The 20748-nt window shown below is 33.7% G+C and overlaps 1 protein-coding gene across 8 annotated transcripts in view; it reads right to left on the bottom strand.

The window, feature by feature from the left end:
• The window catches only part of PCDH9 (protocadherin 9), an 864633-nt gene that overhangs the window by 301913 nt on the left and 541972 nt on the right, over nucleotides 1–20748 (bottom strand). For 5 of the 8 annotated variants that reach the window (XM_079136488.1, XM_079136490.1, XM_079136491.1 and 2 more), the window contains one exon: nucleotides 5302–5503. In XM_079136488.1, coding sequence (XP_078992614.1) covers nucleotides 5302–5503 — 202 coding nt within the window. The remainder of the gene's footprint in view (nucleotides 1–5301; nucleotides 5504–20748) is intronic. The other 3 variants (XM_079136489.1, XM_079136493.1, XM_079136494.1) reach the window with 1 other exon arrangement.

The raw sequence follows: 20748 nt of genomic DNA, 5'->3' as shown, positions 1-20748 counted from the left end.
CTGACATACAAGTTGCAAATGACATAAAAGTCTGAATGTTGCAGTTATTTTTGCATTATACTGAAACTCTAAAATTAAGGGGGAAGAGAAGTGAAGTTTCTTCCATATCAATATAATGAAGATTAAAATTTTTAAAAAGGGCCAGGCACGGTGGAGCACGCCTGTAATCCCAACGGCTTGGGAGGTTGAGGCAGGAAATCTCGAGTTCAATCAAATCTCGAGTCAGCCTCAGAAACTTAGCAAGGCCCTAAGCAACTGAGAGAGATCCTGCCTCCAATAAAATACAAAGAAAAGGGGGCTGGGGATGTGGCTTAGTGGTTAAGTGCCCCTGGGTTCAATTCCTGATACCAAAATAAATAAATAAATAGATAAATAAATACATTTAAAAAGGAAAGGGAAAATGAAAACTGTTTTCCAGTACATGTAATTTAGTGGCATAAAAGTGGAACCTGATATAATAAAGACTACACTAGATAATACTTTTATAACCCACTAATTTTTGCCCAATTCGTGCATCATTTATTTTTTAATTTACATCTTGTGTTAGCATTGTGTCTACTGTGATGAAATACCAGAGGCAATCAACTTATAAAGGAGGAAAGGCTGAATTTGGCTTATAGTTTCATAGGTTTCAGTCCATGGTTAGTTAGTTGGCTTCCTCGTTCTTGGGCCTGTGATGAGGCAGCATATCTTGGTTGGGGAGCACTTGGTAGAGTGGAGCTGTTCACCTTATGGAGGCTGGGAAGTGAAATCTCAGGAGAAAAAATAGGGTTCCCTTATTCCCATCAAGGGGTATGCTCACAATGACCTCACTCCCTCCTGATTGGATCCCAATTTCTAAAGATTCCACTACCTCACAATAATGCCAAGTCTTCAACACATGAATTCTGGGGGACACTCCATATCTAAACTTCAACACATGTAAAGCCCTTCATCATACTTTTCATAAATCAAAAGTTAGCTGTAATATGAAATGTATAATGCCATCAACCCAAAACTTTAAAACAGGAAATAAAGCAGAACTGTGTATCCATGCCATAGCATATGTGTATTCAGATGTGAGAACATAAACGTAAGTTCAAAGTTTCCAAACATCTCTATTGCGTGAAACCATTTGTACTAATTTCTTTAAAAAATGCATAATGAAAATAGTTACTATGTAATTAGAAGTAATTTGTAATAATCTTTTAAGTAAGAAACATTATATTTGGGAAAAAAATAAGGATCTGACAGGTACAGTACATATTACTTAGTAACTTTTCAGGTAATATGGACAGTAATTGCTTCTATTTCACTCGCTACAAAATATGCTTTTCAAAAATTGTAAGGTGGCAGACAGAAAACTCCAGTGAAGAAGGGGAAACAGTTGAGGTCTATATAGCAAAATGTTTGCTATTGATGATTACTATATCAATTCCACTGCACCCCCTTTTCACGAATTCCTGTTAATTACTAAAAAAGGGATTGTGAAATTTAAAGATCATATATCACAATAATAGCCAAATATAAACAGTTTAGTTTGAATCTCTTAATATTTCTAGGCTTCTGATATAGAAGGTTAAAATTTTAAGTCCAATGAAATGTCCAAGGAGCTATTAGCTACCTTGGCCCTTCAGGTTCCTGATTTCTCTCTTGCTCTTCTCCTTTCTTTTCAATAAGGGATAAGGAGTGTGTTTCTACCAAGAAACATGCTTTTTCTGGCTTAAGAGACATTTTATGGATCATTATTCTCCTGAGTGAAGTCACTATGCTGAGCTGAATGCTGGAGTATATATGCAAGGTTGTGTCATTCCTTGGACCTCTTTTTCCATATGACTACATTGGTAAAAACTCTGGGGACTTCTTAAAGCAGGCTTCAAAGGTATAATTTTTTTTTTTTTTTTTTCTCTAGCTTTAGAATCTCTTTTGTCTTCTCCCATTTGGCACCTGGCCCAGTGCTATTGCCCAAGTCTAAGAAGTCATTGTGTGAGTAGCTACACATAGTGGATAAAGTTCTAGCCAAGGGCAATTTAACTTAAGCATACTTTAAAAGCTAGAGAAAATGTTCTCTCTCTCTTTCTTTTTCTATGTTTGGAAAATTCAAACGTGGGCTTCCTCATGTGTGCATTTAAAAGAAAGCCGAGGAAGATTGGTGAACATTGTCTCTAGTCTAAAAAACAACTTGTCTGTTCATTGGTCCAGATCAATTCACCAACCACCAACAAAGTACTAATTTTGTCTCATTCTTGTTAATTTTTTGTCTTTCTGGAATGTATATTCTCTTTAATGACTTGAGAAAAAATGACAGCTAGAATGTGCTGGGGTCTGCTTAAAGTCTTCAAAATATCTCGATTCTCTTGACAAATAAACCAAAATAAAAAGAAATTTAATATCACCACATATTTTTAGTAATAATTTTTCCAGAAAATCTTCATATATTTGTCTTAAATTTATGCTCTACAGTTTTTATAAAAATGTGCATTTAGATGAGCATTTGTATTTAATAATTTTTCTCCACATCTGTCTTTAGTACATAGTATTGTGGGAGTCAAAGGACAAAGGTCAGTTTCATTTGTGCATATAGATTGCAGTTATGATAGTGATGATATATATATAACATGATTTTGCTATTTTACACTAAGATACTTCAGCTGGCTCTGGCTGACCACAGACACAATTCTATGACAAACAAAATATATAACTATAATTGTGACTTTGTCCATCTCATTAATGAATCCTAAAATCTGCTATTGCTTTCTAGTTGAATATTTTAAAATTCCTATTTCAATTAGTTAACTAGAAAATTACCCAGGGTTCAACAACTTCTGAAACCCACTGATTAAACTCACAGTGCTCTTTTAACCTGCATATTATTTATCTAAAATATTTCATTCTGCTAAAAATAATAATCATGAAACACTGTTTCAGGCAAGGGTAAATCCTCCACCTGGTATAACATAAGTATTTTGAAGGTACTTCTGTAAAATAGCTTTGATAAACTATTTAGACAAGTTCTAAAACATTTTAGGTTAGCATATTTAACATGTGAATTTCTTTGTCTTTGTTTTGACTGAAAGACAAGAAGATCCAACCGGTCCCACACACTTGTTTAAGAGGCAGTGAAGTGCTAGTTTTTAGACTATTAGCTTAATGCCAATAAAAGATATTTCAAAATAGAGAGAAGGAAGTAGTAGATTAGAAAAATAGGTCAGAAAAAGCTGCTATAGTTTCCCTTACCCTGTAAGGGGACAAATAGATGAGGATTGCGGGAACATGAGTTGAAGAGAATAATCCTATAAAATGAGCCCACTATACTGACTCTCCACATGCTTTCTTTGCCAAAAAGCAATCTGCCTGCAGATCCACCTGGCCTTAGGGGATAGAAAATACCATATTCCTCAAGAAAGTGAGGCAGTGAAGTGGGTACTGAGTGTAGGTCATGAATCATGGGAGTTGAAGATAAGGGCTGGTTTCAAAGAAAAGACAATATGTTGCCAAGAGCTAACCTCTAGGATGGGAATCTAACTTCCTAGCACAAGGAGTTACTAAGGAGATTGCCCCTGTGCAGCTCCTTCCTGCCCTTAAAAGAGAAGAAAGAGAAGGTGGGGGTTTCTGGGGTCTATAAGACACACCACACCCACTCCTGAGGACACCAAGCTCTGGCCTCACTTCTTTTAGGGGAAATCTGCTACCTCTGTCTCTTTCTTAAATAAAACTTGCTTTCTCAGCTTGCCTCAGCGTTTCTTGGGTGTTCAATCTTAAACACTGGGGGACCAAGGACCGGATCCTGATCTCCAAGACCAGTATCACCCCCACCACTCCACTTAAGTCTAGGAAAGTTCGGTTCAGTGGAGCCATTTAGATTCATTGATGTTTACACTGATGAGTGCCAAGAAGCTAGATATTGCATGTCCTGTGTTTTCCTTATACAAAAAACATATAGGACATGAAATAATAAGAGTCAGAGCCAGCATGGAGTTTAGCCGAAAGAAGATGGAAATGTTACTCCACATGTGTAACATTTGCTTATGAGAAAACCACAGCGCCACAGACACAGTGGCATGGTTCATGCGGGATGGAAGGAACAGGTAGAAGCACACCTATGAGAGATCTCCTCCCTCCCTGGATAGAAAGGCATCTTAATATCCTGGAAGTCGGAGAATTCCACAGCTGAAACTGGTTAAGAAAGCCCTTTTGTGCTTTTTACCTCCTCTTGATATTCCTACTTCAATCACAGAAATGCCAGAGGCACTTTAATATCTGAAGCAGTAGGAGTTAAAAAGCTAGGAAATTAGGAAAAATTCACCATTACCCCATTTCCCATTTTAGGCAACCAGTTTGAGGCAGATGAATTTAAAAAACAAACAAAAAGACCACCGTTTTTCTCTTTTTTTAGTTTGGATATTTTCTTTTTATGATGACTATGTTTTAGATCAGTTTTAATTACACAGCAAAATTGCAAAAAAGTTACCGATATTTTTTGTATATCCTCTGGCCCACCCCCACTATCCATATCACTCACTTGGAAGAAAATTTTTAATTTAAATAAGATAGAAACTATGCTCATACCCTGAAGTACTGAACAGAATTAGAATTTTGAACATTTTTTCTTTTTTATAATAAAGGTGAACTACTCAGTGAGGTTTTTAATTTCATATTATATGTATATTGAACAAAAACAACCTTTGCCCAAGATTTCCTCCATTAACTAAGAAGCAGCACCCCTATAGGATTTGTTTTGAATGAACAATTATTCCTGACATAGGGTGTGGATCTCTGGAGAAGAAAGGTTCTGGTGGAGTACACCTTATTGAACATCCAAAATGAATCCAAAACTCAAATAGAAGAAAAGAAAATACAAAGCAAAGTCATTACTTACTTCAATAGCTATTTAACATTTTTTCCTGTAAAGTGTTCATTGGAAAATATTATTGCATGAGACAATACATACATACATGCACATATATATATCTTATTGTTCTTTGATTATATTCTAATTAACAGTATTTTATCAGTTCTAAAATATGTGATTTCACATTGTATAGCTTTGGTATCAGTATATCCTAAAACTAATGGCTTCATTCGATACTTGTACCATTTTTCTTCTTTTTTAATGGTTCATAAAATAAAGACGAATCATGGAATTTAACAGCCAGTATATCAAGCACAATACACTTGATCTATTTCAAAGAATATAACGATAAAGCCAGCAGAGAATGACTAAATGTCCATTTACCCATGCTCCAGGATCACTGTTACTACCTTCAGTGTACAACCAAACCATAACAATGCCAAGCGATCAAAGTTCTAAAGAGAACTTACCAGAGTTGGGGTCGGAGTTGCCATCTGCCTCGGTCCTCTTGTCCGGAGAAGCCTGGTCGTAGAATTCGTCCTGTGGCTGAACCAGAGGAAGAGGGTGTGAGATCAGGGTTCCACTACCCACCGGCTCGTGGTCTCCAAGACCACTGTCACTGCAGCTTTCCTGGGAGCCGTCGGGGAGGTGAAAGGTAACACGGCGCTGCGACTACAAAGAAGACCACAGGACATGCTGATTAACACTCTTCCCAAAGAAAACGTTTTATGTGCAGTGGAACACAAAATTTAAAACATTGCAACAAATGACACAGTGTAAAACCAAAATAAGACTAAAGCAAAACTATGAACAAGCATTCATTATTTTCTATTTATTAGGTAATATTCACTGGCATACTACGAAAAATAACTTCAATCTTGCATGATTCAAAATCATAAAGCTAACGCAGTCTTTGAAAAGTGTTACAAGAACAGCAAAATAGAATACTTATACCAGTCAACAAAATTATAGAAAATATCTAAATAGAAGAAATATGCAAATATGTTTGCTGAATAGATCTGAATAAATACATAGATAATACGACATTCCATTTTTTTTTGAATGATCAGGCACTGTGCTTACTTGAAGTTTTTACAACAATTTTTGCAATCAATATATTTCCTGTACTATTACTTGCTGTTTTTAAAGGGCAACTTTTATATCTGGTGTTTCTAAACCAATACTGGAACGACTAATTAATATTATTTTAAATAAGCAAGTTCTGTGAAGTTGCAGTTGATATTGTTCTTTTCACAAAATACTTTTAAAGAAATTCTTTGAAAAAATACTGTTATGAAAAGAACTATATATTTACTTAGAGATTAAATGACTAAACTATTATTGCCCACAGGCCCAGATATTTCAACCAGTTTTTGGTTACATAATATTTTAGTTTAAAGGTCTTCAGAATATTACTTCTGCATTTATTTTCACAATATCATTTTCTGAAGCAACCCAACGTGTATAAGGTTACTTCAATAAACGTTACTATTTTAATAAAATAAAAATATGCGTTTCAGCACAGATCACGGTTTACTTCTCTTGGTAAATGTTCTTTTAGCTGATGTAATCCATAAGACATGAGAATATTTACAGCAAACTGGGGTGAACACTTAGGCCTTAGAGAATTGCATGAGAGTAGTAAATTTGTGCTGTACTACTGAACTTAATTTTCATCCTGCTTTAACAGCCAAAAGATCTTTCAATATCATGCCATGTGTGACCTTTTATTCAGATTTAATAAAATTATGAATATAGAAATAAAATATATGAAATATAAATATATAATGTATACTATTATCATTTTGTGCTACCTAATGTTTGTGATTTTCAAGAGACTATTTACAGATTATATTCATTTCAAAAAAACAGGAAGGCAGTGAGAAGCAAATGCAAAAGAGAGATATACTGCAACTCTATAAATGTGGTTTTATAGACTGACAATAGAACAGAGCCTATTTTCTATGAGTCACTGGTTCAAATCCAGCTCAGAGTCATAATGGAGAAGAGCTGATACCACTTTATTGCTGTTCAATGACCTGTGTGAAATGAGTTGATAGTTCAGTACATTTTTAATGAACTGATTCCAACATCACATAAACTATAATCATAAATGGTACTAATTGCATCCATTGTAGCACATTTCACCTTCATGCACAACTATCTTATGAACATCCTTCTCCTCTCAAAGGTTTTGACACGTGCCTAGATGAGTGCTACAGAAAAAGCAAGTCAAACATGAATATTGAAAGTATATTTTTCCTTGCATAAGGAAGGTCATGCTAACATTCTTATTTATTGTATTATTTCTGTTCTCATAAGAATTTAACCTTCTAGGGAAAACCAATATTTTCAGTTTGTATTTCAATATGCTTTTAATCTATCAGCACCCTTTTGTGGGAAAGTCAATATTAAGGACAATGAACAGATTGTCTGTTGTACATGACTATCAAACATGGCTTTTATAATGTGACTGTTCTGCCAGTCTACAGATTTTGAAGTATCTTTGGTTTTATTCCTCCAGGAATTTTTCTTAGGTATAACTCAGGTGAGTGAGAAAAAAGCAAAATGTAAGAGAAAACTAAAGGAACAAATAATTTTGTGATATTTATAAAGTATTTCTAGAAGTGTCATAAACTATTAAGAACTGTTATAGAAAATTTATATTAGTGATAGTTTTCTAAACATAGTGTTACCTCAATTACAATTTTTTGTCCTAATGAATGTACAAAATATGCAACGCCAGTTATTCTGTAATGCAGCAGTTCTTGCAGTGTGTCCATTAGAAAAAAATATTTATTAAGCATCTATTATATACCTGCTACTATGATTCACTGAGAATTAAAAAGTGAAACCAATTTTTTAAATTTTTTTTAGTTGTAGATGGACACCATACCTTTATTTTATTTATTTATTTTTATGTGGAGCTAAGGATCAAACTCAGTGCCTCACAGATGCTAGGCAAGTGCTCTACCACTGACCTACAACCTCAGCCCCGAAACCTATTTGTCTAAAATGATTTCAAACACTGTTTATTAGACTCCATCTCACATACATTATGCTATGATATTTTCTTAACATTTACAAGTGTGAATTTAAAAATAAAACAAATTTTGTATAATTTATTTTCAAGGAGATAAGTTAGAGTGATATAATGTTTAAACTATGTGATTTATGGAATTATTTCTTAATTAATTTGATGCAAAGATGTTTAGGACTTAATTGACAGAATTGTGCACAATTTATCTGCCTGATGGAAGGTGGGGGTGGTGATGCATATGGACTAAGAACTGTTATATGAATATTATGATATGAAGCAAATTGATCAAGCAAATCCATCATTAATTTATCATGATGATGATGGATGTTAGAGGAATTCTAGTCTGAACTATCAAAGCAGATGTATGGAGAGGATCTGAGTAAATTGAAATTCAAACAATTTAGAAGACTGAAGAGTTGGGAGACGGAATGTCTGTGGATGTCGTGAAGGACTCAAGAGCACCTGTTCAGATTGGGCTAAGGAAAACCAAGGGGAAAGTCAGACCAGGCCTCCTGGCTTGTAGTCCTTGCTCTGCAAAGGCTGGCACAGTTCAGGGAACTTTATCTCCTTGAATTATTCCCTGGCTTTGAATAAAGGAGAAAATAGTGCCTTTGGTGTTAAGGATCAAAACAGATAAAATAAGAAGTGTTCCAGATATATAATACTTGACATACTGTACATACTTAATAGAAGGTAGCTATAATTCTTAAAAGCTACATTCTTTTAAACCTCTGGGTCTATCAATGTTTGGCTAGTTTTAAAGATATGATTCTTTCACAGCGGAGAAAAAAAGCATTATTCTTTTAGAAGAGAAATGTGAGAAGCACTGAATTTTGGCATGCTTCCCAAGGGACCTATGGATCTAGTAAGCTAAGGGCCCTTTCCAAGGTAAGGCCACTCTGTAGGAGTAAAGGATTGGGGAAACAGTCTAGAATTCATGGTTCCTTCTCACAGAAAGTGAAGCTTACCTTTATCATTTCAGGAAACCTAAAATTGTATATTTGAGAGAGAAGAGGATACATTTTTTAAATATTGCCTCTGAGAATGGGGATTCCTAGCTTACCCTGATGGAAATATGTCCAGTCTAGGTTGTAAATGTTGTCAAACCCTCTCTGCACAGAGTAGGGACAGTGCATGCTCAGGAGACTCCTTCAGAATTTTTAGAACTTGGACATTTGCATTTTGTTTTCCTAAATCTATATTATCCATTAAATTTTTTCCCATGGGAATTATCATTATTATTACTATTATTATTAATTATTGGCTGTTTCTGGTTAGTGGCTAAATGTCACTTTTGTCTACCTGATTTATCACTGACAGGTTAGTTTCAGGTCACTGACTACCCTGAGAAAGAATGAGATGGAAAAGGTAACTACTAACACAGCTTCTCATTATTTTCTGTCAGTGATGCTGCTATGAATTCTGACCAGGTAGTTTTGTTCTTTTATCAGAGGCTACATAAGTTTAGTGTGCCATGTATACATGTATGAGTATGTCCAGGATCCATCAAGTCTGAAGGTCCACATGGTTTGATGTGAGAATCATCACCAAGCACCTGTACAATACATTTTTCTTGCAGTTTTGTAGAAAGGCAGAAAAGAGAAAATTTAAGATGCCTAGGGAAGTTAGACCTGCCATGAACACTGTTCTTCAAGAGTCACAGAAGGACTGAATCACTTAAGAAATCTCAGTGATTATTTGAGTGTTTCTCTTTTCTATTTCTTACTGGTATAGCATAGCATTTAACAATGAATGGGTCACGTTGAAGTGTATAATTCAGTGCTATTAAGTAGAGAAATTTTCATGCACAAGTTTGCTGGTAAGGTTCATTATTTCATTGCAAAAAATATCAAAAAGTTAGAAAAAGAGAAATGCCTAGTAGATGACTAATAAATTCTGTAATAGCATTCAATGAATATTGTAAAATATTTACATTTTTAATATTAATTTGAAAAATATTTATAAGCAATTGCTAAGTGTAAAAATCAGGTTAGTAAATATTTTGCTTAGTTGGATTGCAGTTGTGTAAATGTATCTTTTTGTGTGAATATACATAACCTGATTTTTAACTATGCATGTACCAAGTATTTAAAGTAGACTTGTTTGAGCCAGGCAATGTGGCACACACCTGCAATCCCAGCTACTAGGGAGGCTGAGGCAAGAGGATCATAAATTTGAAGCCAGACTGGGCAACTTAGCAAGACCCTGCCTCAAAAAAAATAAAAAGACTGAGAATGGAGCTCAATGGTAGAGCACCCCTAAACAATCCCTAGTACTTCAAAGGATACAGAGAGAGAGGGAAAGAGAGAGAGAGTAGTTTTGCTTGATCATAAACATGGTATTTTAATTTTATTATTTTGACCACACTAAAATTTCTATGCATTACCTTTATATCATGAGTCATTTTCTAGTTTGTAATTATTTCTCTTTATTAATTTGAGTAAATTAGATCCCATTCAAGAGAACAGAAAGATTTGTATGCTTTCCCTTGAGCTTAGGAACACCAGACCATCTTCTGATCTCTTTGCTATTCTAACTTTCATTCTTTACTTTATCTAACTTTTAAATTATTATAATAAAAGACCTTGCTATGTCCTCAAATAACACATGGATCCTATACTAAAGCCAATCATTAAAAATCTAGTAAATAACATGTCTAGTTAATGGTTGCCATTGAAAGTGTCATATTAAAAATTATAAAATGCTATTACTGAAATATGAAAAGGTACTTAGGAATTTTTAAAGTATTACTCTATTTGTAGAAATTATTTAAATATATTTTCAATGAAATATTATCCTTAATTCTATTTAGTTATTTTAACCAATTTAAGAAATAATATATTAACTTCCATCTCTAAATCAACACACACACATATAAATGTATTCTCACAGTAGCAAAAGAAATCATCTCAAAGAGAATTATTAAAAATTATGAAGAATTAAAATTATAGTTTAATACAAATATTTCTTATATTAATTAGAAATATTTTGATCTGTACTTTTAATAGAACATACTTGAACTGAGATTCTTATAGTTTCAATGTAAGGGTAGCTAATATTAATGAACATGCTATTTCTCATTTACATTTGAAATATGAGCATCAAAGTGGTAAATCCTGAGTGAAATTTCTAGATTTATGATTTAGCAAAACTAAAAATGTCTGTAACTAAACATGTGCCCATTATCAAGAATAAGAAATACTTTCAAGTCATAATATCATGAAGAACTCTTCTAGAGGTGACAAATGATATATGTTGAGTATAGAATTCCTTTATGAGTCTTTTTATTATTTGTAACTGATACATTGGGTTAATCTTCTATGATTTTTATCAGATGTACATATGTTAAAACAATTCCACAAATGCAGAACTTATGTCTATGTTTTAAGCTGAAAATTATTTAGAGATTTAATATTCTATTTTAATCCATTGCATATTTTTCAGATGATAAAATAAGGTAAAGTGACTTGCATTCATAGGTCATGACAAGGAACCAAACTAAAATTTGTATTTTCTGATTTCCAACATAAAACCATTTAAAATTAACCTTGCTCACACATCTATTCATTTAACAAATCGGTACGGAGCCCCTACTGCATAGTAGATGCGATTCTAGCAACTAATAATACACTGTGGTGTGTCAGTCACTGTTTTGTCACTGCGAACAAAATTTCTGACAAGACCAATTGAGAGGAGGAAAAGTTTGTTTGGGGCTCATGGTTTTAGAGGTCCTAGAATAGTCTTGGGACTCCATTGCCCTGGGCCTGAGGTGAGATAGAAAATCATAACAGAAGGGCATGGCAGAGGAAAGCTGTCTGCTTGCTCATGGAAGCTCATGAGTAGAAAAAGCAAGGAGCAAAAAAGACACATGCCCAATGACCTACTTCCTTTAACCATGCCCCACCTGTCTACAGTTACCACCCAGTAGTCCTTTGCAATTATTAATCCATCAAATGAATTAATCCACCAAGGAGGTTATAGCTCACATAATCTAATAATTTCACTTCTGAGCCTTCTGACATGGCCTAATACATGATCTTTTCGGGGAACATCTCATACAGTAGACTATATAAAAACTATGTCACAAACTTTCCTAAAGATATTATGTTCTAAAAAGTAGAATCCATTAAGTTACTTCCCATAATTTCTCAGGATGCTTTTAGCCAGTCACTGTGTCACCTTTTCACAATATGATTCGCTTCTGATACCTTCAAGCTATGCAGACTTAAGCAAGGTCACTTCATGAATAGGAGACTTTCACTGTATTAATCAGCAATAACCCAGGCAGACAAATTTTTGAAAAGGAGGGGCTGTATATGCTAAGTTTATGCCAGAACAATTCACAGATATGTTGCCAACCATTAATTGAAATTCATTGTCAATTTATGAAAATAAAATAAGAATGGAATAAGAGTAACAAAGACTGTTCTAATAGGCTATTTTTGACACAAATACGTGATTAACTTTGCATGTCCTTGAGTATGTGTTTCTTTTTCCCCCCAAATCTGAGTAGTTAGAGAAATGTTAACAGCCTTAAATAAGGGTTGATGAAATCAAAATCAGCAAGTTTTGTAAAGAATGTGTATGCTTGACATTTTAGGATGTGTAATGAATATTTACTGAATTAAGATGTATTAACCAAAATTGATACAAGGAATCTAAAGCCAGAGTAGCAAGAAAATATCATTGTCCATCCTATAAACCGCTTTCCCATGGGAAAAGCTATTTTTCACCATTAAGAACTTTTCAGAGAGTGCTGTCCTGATTCAGAAATTGCAAAATGAAATAAGACAACATTCCACTGGCTGCCAGCCTTTCCTTCTTTCCTCTCCCAAGGCTTATATTTTGGAATATTTGAACACTAGGGGTAAGACTCAGTTTGTGTTTGAGAAAGATGTATAAATTATCGATGGTCGATGAGGAATATAAAGATATTAGCAATACTAAAATGGACCCTTTTGATTTCTAATTTTGCTTATGATATGTAAAGAAGCACTAGGGTGTGGATATTACCTGGTCTTTTAAAGTCAGGTGGCATTTTCAGGGGAAAGGAGAATGTTCCTCTGTACTTGACTTGGCTCTGTTAATGGTTTGCTATCTGCCGCTAAGTAACTTTCATTTTGGGACAGGGTTGTCACCTTTCACTCTACCTTACTATACAATTGTGTGTTTAGATTTTAAGACTTTTTAAATAATGTGTGTGAGACACATGGACTTAAACTTGGCCTGTTTAGTTTGTATTCCTTAAATGAAGGACCTATATATTTTTCTGGGCTTACTAGAGTGCTCTGAATATCTCTTAAGATTTTCCATAGTGGGACATCTGATGTTAATGACACAGTGACATGATTAATATTTGATATTTCCTTTTGATTTCAGGATGATCTGAGAGAAAGTTGGATGAATTTTTTTTTTTTTTTCAAAAAAACAAAAAGCCCATCAAAAACCAACTGATATTGTTAAGAAACATGAGAGGTAATTATACTCTTTGAACTCCTTTTGGGTGTAACCATGGATCTCCAATTTAAATATTTGAGCAAACATAAAACAGAAAACTTTCTTCTACTTGTTTTTCGCTGGTGGAATATGAGAGAATGAAAATGTCTTGAATTAGCTTCCCTCTTAGGTTTGGGAAAATCCCCCCACCCTTCAGGATCCTTTGGGGTCAAGACAAGCAGAGAGGATTAAAAATTGTCTTCATTGTTGGTTATTTCACTTATATTCTTATTTAGTTCCTGCTATCTGAAATGTCCTGAACCCATTTCTTACTGTTAAATGTTGCCCAGTAGGAATGTAGTACTTTATCTGAGCATATAAAATATAAAGTGACTACATTTAACAGGAGCAGCTGTTCCTGAATCTACAAGCAGAATTTTTGCTCTATAAATTATATGTACAGAAATATGAAAGACACAACTCAGCAAGAGCCCTGTTCAATTTAATTTTCTAGTTAAAAAAAATCTGCATGATGGAGTGAGTTACCCTTATCATATTTATAAAATCACCTTACATGATATTTGTAACCATTTAATTATAAACTACAGTGTTATCACCACATTTATTGAGTAAATATATGGGAGTCACTGATATAACATGCTGTCTTTTAAAAGAGATGACCTTTCTTTAGATAGTGATAAATCACTAAAAAACATGTGTCAGACCTGTCAATATTGATAACAGAAATGAAGTCTGATTTAACATCTAGGAGTCAAGAATTTGTCTTGGCTATCTTTCACAAAATTAACAAAAGTGAAAATGGGAATCTCCCTGGTTTTCCCCTTGTTAATAATTCTCAATATACAATAAAACTTGTAAATTCAAAGCAGACCTTTTTTCAAAAAAAAATAAGTGGTAGCTTTAAGACATAGTCCCAATTTTATATTATAATTAAACTCAGACCATAGCCACTTGACAAAAGATTTTAAACGGGGACCCCACACAAACACACATGTTCCTTTTCCTGGTATATTCCTGAACAGGCATACAATCTTAATTACCTAGTAAGAATGAAAACTAGTAATTTAAGCCTGTAGAACACTAATCAAGTTATTCCAAGTTAGGAAAAGAAACAAAAATGGAGGGGTAGAAGTCATCTTGGTTTAAAATCTTTGACAAATGCCTTTACTATACAATAAAGTTGTTCACAAATTCTCATGAAGTATTGGTAATTTGCACCTGAAATGCACTATGATCTGTTTCAACTGACTTTGAGTCATACATTGCAATTTAATTTTATTTATTTCACTTTCCATCTTATTTTTGTAGCATGAAGAACATTAACCTGGGTATGGTGATGCACAGCTGTACTCCCTGTGGTGGTGCACAGGAGTCTGAGGCAGGATTTTTTTTTTTTTTTTTAAGTTTGAGATCAGTCTCTGCAATTTAGCAAGAACTTGTTTCAAAATAAAAATTTAAAAAAGGGCTGGGGTGTGGCACAGTGGTAGAGTACCCTTGAGTTCAATCCTTAGTACTACAAAAAAAAAAGTACTGTAGTAAAAATTTATTTGAACATATATCTGTCACTATCAGATTATGGATTGCAATTAATTCTGAGCCATGAGTCATGGCTTCTTTAGCAAAAAGGGAAAATGGCAGTGGAATGATACTCCTGGAGCATACGTTTCTAGTCTGTGATTTAAGGATATAGCCATATAAACAGTAATTAGCACAGGACCCACCAAACCATCATATTAAAAAGCTTAATCCTCCTTAACAGCATAGCGGGTGTCTATGTTACACAGAGAAAGTAGACAGTGGGACATGGTCTACAAATAGGTAAAGATCCAAATTACAGTTAAAGGATATGGAGATGTTTCTATACACGTTCAGAACATGACAGTGATGCTATTGGGCAAGAATTGCATTCTTTCTTCCAGGCTATCATACAAATATCCTATAAATGTTTTCTAGAATTTTCTGGGAGGGAAAGTAGTGTGGATATGAATGGGGTTGTCTTTAACTAGATAGACCACACATACAAAAAGCATCCTTAGAATTTCAACTGAAATACTGGATTCATTAATCAATGTTATGAAAATGGTAGATGGTGGGTGATTAGATAGATAGAAATTATAATATGATATAGCTATCCACTGCACACTGTATGTGCATGTACCCACATACACATACATACATACTAAAAATAAGAAAACTAAGAAATTATTTTATTTGTTCTTTGTATTATTAAAAATGCTTATGCCATCAAAGGCATACATTTTCTTATTTCTTTTAGTTCTTCCAAAGGACATCACTGAAAATGCACTTGTAGTTGAAAAGACTTTTGATTTGGATGTGTAATTCTCAAGTCATATTTATTTCTTGTATGTAAGTTGGGAAAAATAAAGAAAATTTTAAAAATGTTGATAAAACACATACATCTGTGTGTGGATGTATCTGTATATGAATCCATGTTACAAAACTGGTGCACAAATACCAATACAGTCAGACACATTGCCCTTGTCTTAGACCATGCAATTATCCCTTCTTAGAGAATGGAATTGTAAAACATGACTGAGACCATGAATAAGATCACTATTTATTAATAAAATTCAAATTATTGATTTAATCTGAGAAAGCTTAAATTAATGTAGGTAATTTTTCTTTCTCTCTCTCTCTCTCTCTTTTTTGTGTGTGTGTGTGTGTGTGTGTGTGTGTGTGTGTGTGTATGTGTGTGGCACTGATGCTAAATATTGAGCCCAGGGCCTACCACATGCTAGGCAAGTGCTCTACCATCAAACTACAACCCCTACTCAACATAGGTAAATTCTGATACCACAAGTTTCATTTTTAGAAAAGTCTCTTTGTGAATATGTTAGTACCATATAATGCAGAGTCTGATCAGTTGACAAAAATTGCTTATTTAGGAATGATATTTTATTGAATGTAGAATTTATCTTATATAATTGTGATTATCAGAAGATAAAATTTTATTAATAGAAATTTTATAGATCATCTACTCTATTCTTCTAAGTCTTAGGTACTTAATGATATAAATTTACATTACAACAATACCACTAAACTTTAAACAATCTTGGAGTGTGTGGTTTTGAAATGCTTTCAGACCCTACACGATGTTACTGTGGACAGCTTCAAAGTACCAACTCTTTGCCTTTAATGAATTGATTTTATTTTTTGAGACTGCTAAAATTTATTTTTAGTCATGAGCATTAGAACTTTAAAAAGGATAGATTATAAAGTCATGTGGCACATTTTCTTCTGTAGCTTAAAAATATATGTGAGGGTCATTATAAAAGTGAAGTGCCAAAACATTTTGAGAAATGACAATATTAAGTGTAGCTACGAAAAAGGGCAAATTTGAAGGACAGCGCTCTTCTAAATGCATAATTTCTGTTCCTTAAATAAAGATCCGTCTCAATCTTATTCAGCTTATATGCAGGAATGTTCTTTTTGGATCATAAATTTAGTAATAATAGTGAGGGCAGTACAAAATGAGAGAATGAGATGAATGGTGATGGACTTCATAAGGAGTTTTGAATTATAGAAATCAGAGTAAAAGCTTTTGAATCAAGTTTCTGACATACACATTGAGTTGGAACATTTGTATATGGAAATAATATCAAAATACTTTTGAAAGTATTAATAAGCATTATTCAGAAGAATGTAAAACACTGATGTCCCGATAAGCTGAAGGAAAATATGTTTTAATCCTCTCTTGCTTTGAAAAATGTAATATATAACTACCACTGTACTCTGCTAGAATCAGAGCCCTTATAATGATCTTAAGAAAACAGAGAAACTAACCCAGTTGGAATAAACATGAGTAAGATTTTATATCTCTTTTCTCCTGGGTAGAGGAGTCTTTGTTCTGAACAGTCTAAGTAGCTGGACTTTATTTCAAAAAGAAAAAATCCACCTATTATTGCAGACAGTCACTGTGACTTTGAGCCTGATATTTGAAACAAAAATCACTTCTACATCTCAGTGATAATCGCTACTTGCCCTGTGGCTTTTTAGTCTTTCCTTTGAAAACATTACTGAGTCACCAATCTCAGTTATTTTTGCACTGGGGATAATTTGCTTTCCCTGAATACAAATATAGAATTCAAACATATGTCCAGAACTTCTACACGCAAAAGCTTCTGTAAAATTAGGTAGAATCTATAAAATAATGAGTTATACTCAGAAATGTGTAGTTCTTTTAGAAGAGATAGCTCTCTCTCAAATACTGTATTTCAAATGTGGATACAGCAGCACAGAAGGAGAGATCCAAAAATCTTAGCAACTTTTTAAAAGAGATAAGAAAGTAAATAAGTCCACTTGACTTTAAGATCCAACAAGTGAACACAGTCATGCCTTCTTATTTTTGTGTAGGACAGAGAGGGTTCCAGAGGAAACATGCAAAATTTCCAAGACTAGGGGGAACTTAATGTGTGGTAAAATTTGGTCTAGCCATTAATATAAGGACATGAAAGTATCCTGCAATTTACAACAAATACATCAATTTTCATGAAGTTTGTATTTAGGGTGTTGAAAAATCAGAAATACATAATATACTAATATATGCAATGTTTTAAATGCTATATAAATCCCTAGCCTTGAGTATCCTTTTTAATGAAATTATTGCTGGCAGTATCTGTCTATGCTTGTATACTTAGAAGAGTAGGGGAAAGTATAATAAATATTTGAAAAAAATAAATCATCTAGGCTATAAAAGATTAGAATATAGTAGGTAATGGTAACAAACTATAGACTTTAAAATGCTTTGATAGTCGTTCATCAGTTGTAACAAATATTACTCTCATGCAAGATGTTAATCATAGGAAAACTACTCAGGAAGAGAGTATATATGGAAATTCTCTGTTCTATGATGCACAACTTTTCAATGAACCTAAAACTTACCTAAAAACCAAAGTCTTATAAAAAAGGTGGGAAAGGGAAGTAAATAGACATGGGGGGGGGAATGAAGGGGATTTCAGGCCATTTCTAAAGAATTTAAAATATGATATTGTTCTGTACTATGTTGAATCTTATTTCTACTGAGTGTATGTGTGTGTGTGTGTGCGTGCGTGCACACATGTTGGTGCACAGTAATTATATGTCATTCTAATATTTTAGCTCTGATTAGGCCCTGTTAAATTGTACAGGATGGTCTTATATAATTATTTGTATTTCAAAAAATCTATTTCTGTATGCATAATTTTCTGGTTGTAATCTATGATTGTCCTTTATTCTTTTTAAATTTTTTTGAAACAATATAAAGTTCTCCTTAAAAAGACATTTTAATTCCTATATACAATGACTTAAACCAATCTTGATCCTTCTACAGACATATTTCAGAGAGTTATCTTCATAAAGATGAAATGCTGCACATATCAGAAAATAATTCTGATCTAGTCCATGTCTTCGTCTGACAGATGGAAGGAGATAGATGATGGCACTTTGGGAATTAAGGAATTACCTTTCCTGGAATAGATCACTGAGCGTAATGTCTGTGGAGACATCTTATCTCAGGCTTCACAGACTGATAAAGCACACAGAGCATGCAGTTCAGACATCTTGTTCTATCACTAATTTTTCATAGATATGAAAATCTAGGAGCGTCTCATCAGACCTGTAGTTTGGGTGATAACTGATCAAACACCTCAGTTAACCAATAATAGTTCCTAAGAAACTGTGATAGAAAAATGTTCTCTTAGTGCCAGGATATAATCCTCTGATTCTTCCCCCACCATTCACACACACACACACACACACACACTCTCTCCTAATATTTACAGGGAAATAGAAGAAAATATGCAAGCATAGTTTTTGTTGAAAGAAGGAATTTAAAGTCAACAATTTGATACTTAATCTATTTTAGCAATGAATAGAAAAAAAACTTTCAAGTTATACTATTTGCTAATTTTATTACTGCATCACAAAGCCTTTTGTATTAGCAAAATAAAATAATAGGGAGATTATCTAAATTATCAGACTTCATTGGATATCTCAGAAAGTATGATATTAGAATACTTTATAAATGTGGAGAATACATGTTTAAACAGGGATCTTAAGATATCAAATCATGTGCCATTTAATAACAGGGGTACAGTCTGAGAATGTGTTGTTAGGCAATTTCATCTTGTGTGAACATCATAGGTTGTACTTACAGGAACCTAGATAGTGTAGCCTGTTTGATATATGTTCTATTTGGTGTAAACTACTGGTCCTAGGCTACAAACCCATACAGCACATCACTGTTCTGAATACTGTAGGCATCTGTAACACCATAGTAAGAATTTGCATATCTAATCATATTTAAATATAACAAAGATACAGGAAAAATACAGCATAAAAGATAAAAACGATATACCCATAGAGGGTACTTCCTATAAATGGAGACCATAAGACCAGATGTTGCTGTGAGTGAGTCAGTGAGTTAGTGGTGAGAGAATGTGAAACTCCTAAGATTTTACTGCACATTGCTTTGGTCTTTATGAACGCTGCACTCTTAGGCATAGGACAGAGTAAATTTGAATTTTTTCTTCAATGACAAATTTACATTAGATTCATGTAGCATTTCTGCTTAATATTTTTTCAAGTTTTTGACTCCTATAATAACCATTAGCTTAAAGTACAAACCCATTGTACAACTCTACAAACACATTTTAATTTCCTTATTCTATAAGTTATTTTTTATTTTTATTGTTATTCCTTTTGGGCAATTTTGTTAAAAACAAAAATAGTAACCATCACTTATCAGAGGCCTACACAAGATCAGGATCACTACAATACTGTTTCCCATGCCACATCTTGTTCCCCGGAAGGTCTTCAAGGACAGTAAAAATCATGGAGCAGAAGTCATCTCCTATAGTAACAATGCTTTTTTTTTTTTGAGACACCTCCAAAAAGACCTGCTTGAGTGTCCTCTTGAGGACCTGTAACTTATTTCAGAAATATGGCCCTAATTTTCTTATAAGCAACTAATGAACCACAAGTAGCCCTCTTTATTAATGAAATTCTTTCAGAGTTGGGAGTCCATGTTTTCTAAATCTTTCAGGACCTTGTTGAGGTCTGCCAAAGCTTCTGCTCAACAATTCACTGTGAATTATCTTGGGGATTTTTTTTCTCTTTCGTCTCTTATAATTTCCTTTGTCCTGCCTCTTCTTCAGCCTTGCATTCCACTGGGTAATAGGAAATTTTCAGCTCCATTATATTTCTGAGATCAGCTTCATATGTGCAGTTGGCTGTGGACTGAACTGTCGTAATGTGGCACATGACTCTGTATCTTAATTTGTAAATGTGAAGAAAATGTGCTGAGATAGAAAGGTTCCAGATAACTCAAGAGATTCCCTAGAGCTCTTTATTCAGCTAATTAACAAAAATTTTACTTCACCTGCTTTCTATCAGGGATTCTGTTAGATACTAAAGAGACTTT

The sequence above is a fragment of the Sciurus vulgaris genome (assembly GCF_902686455.1).
Source record: "Sciurus vulgaris genome assembly, chromosome: 4".
In the NCBI taxonomy this organism is placed as follows: domain Eukaryota; kingdom Metazoa; phylum Chordata; class Mammalia; order Rodentia; family Sciuridae; genus Sciurus; species Sciurus vulgaris.
Note: the sequence above shows the minus strand (reverse complement) of the source record. Positions and strands in the feature narration are given on the sequence as shown.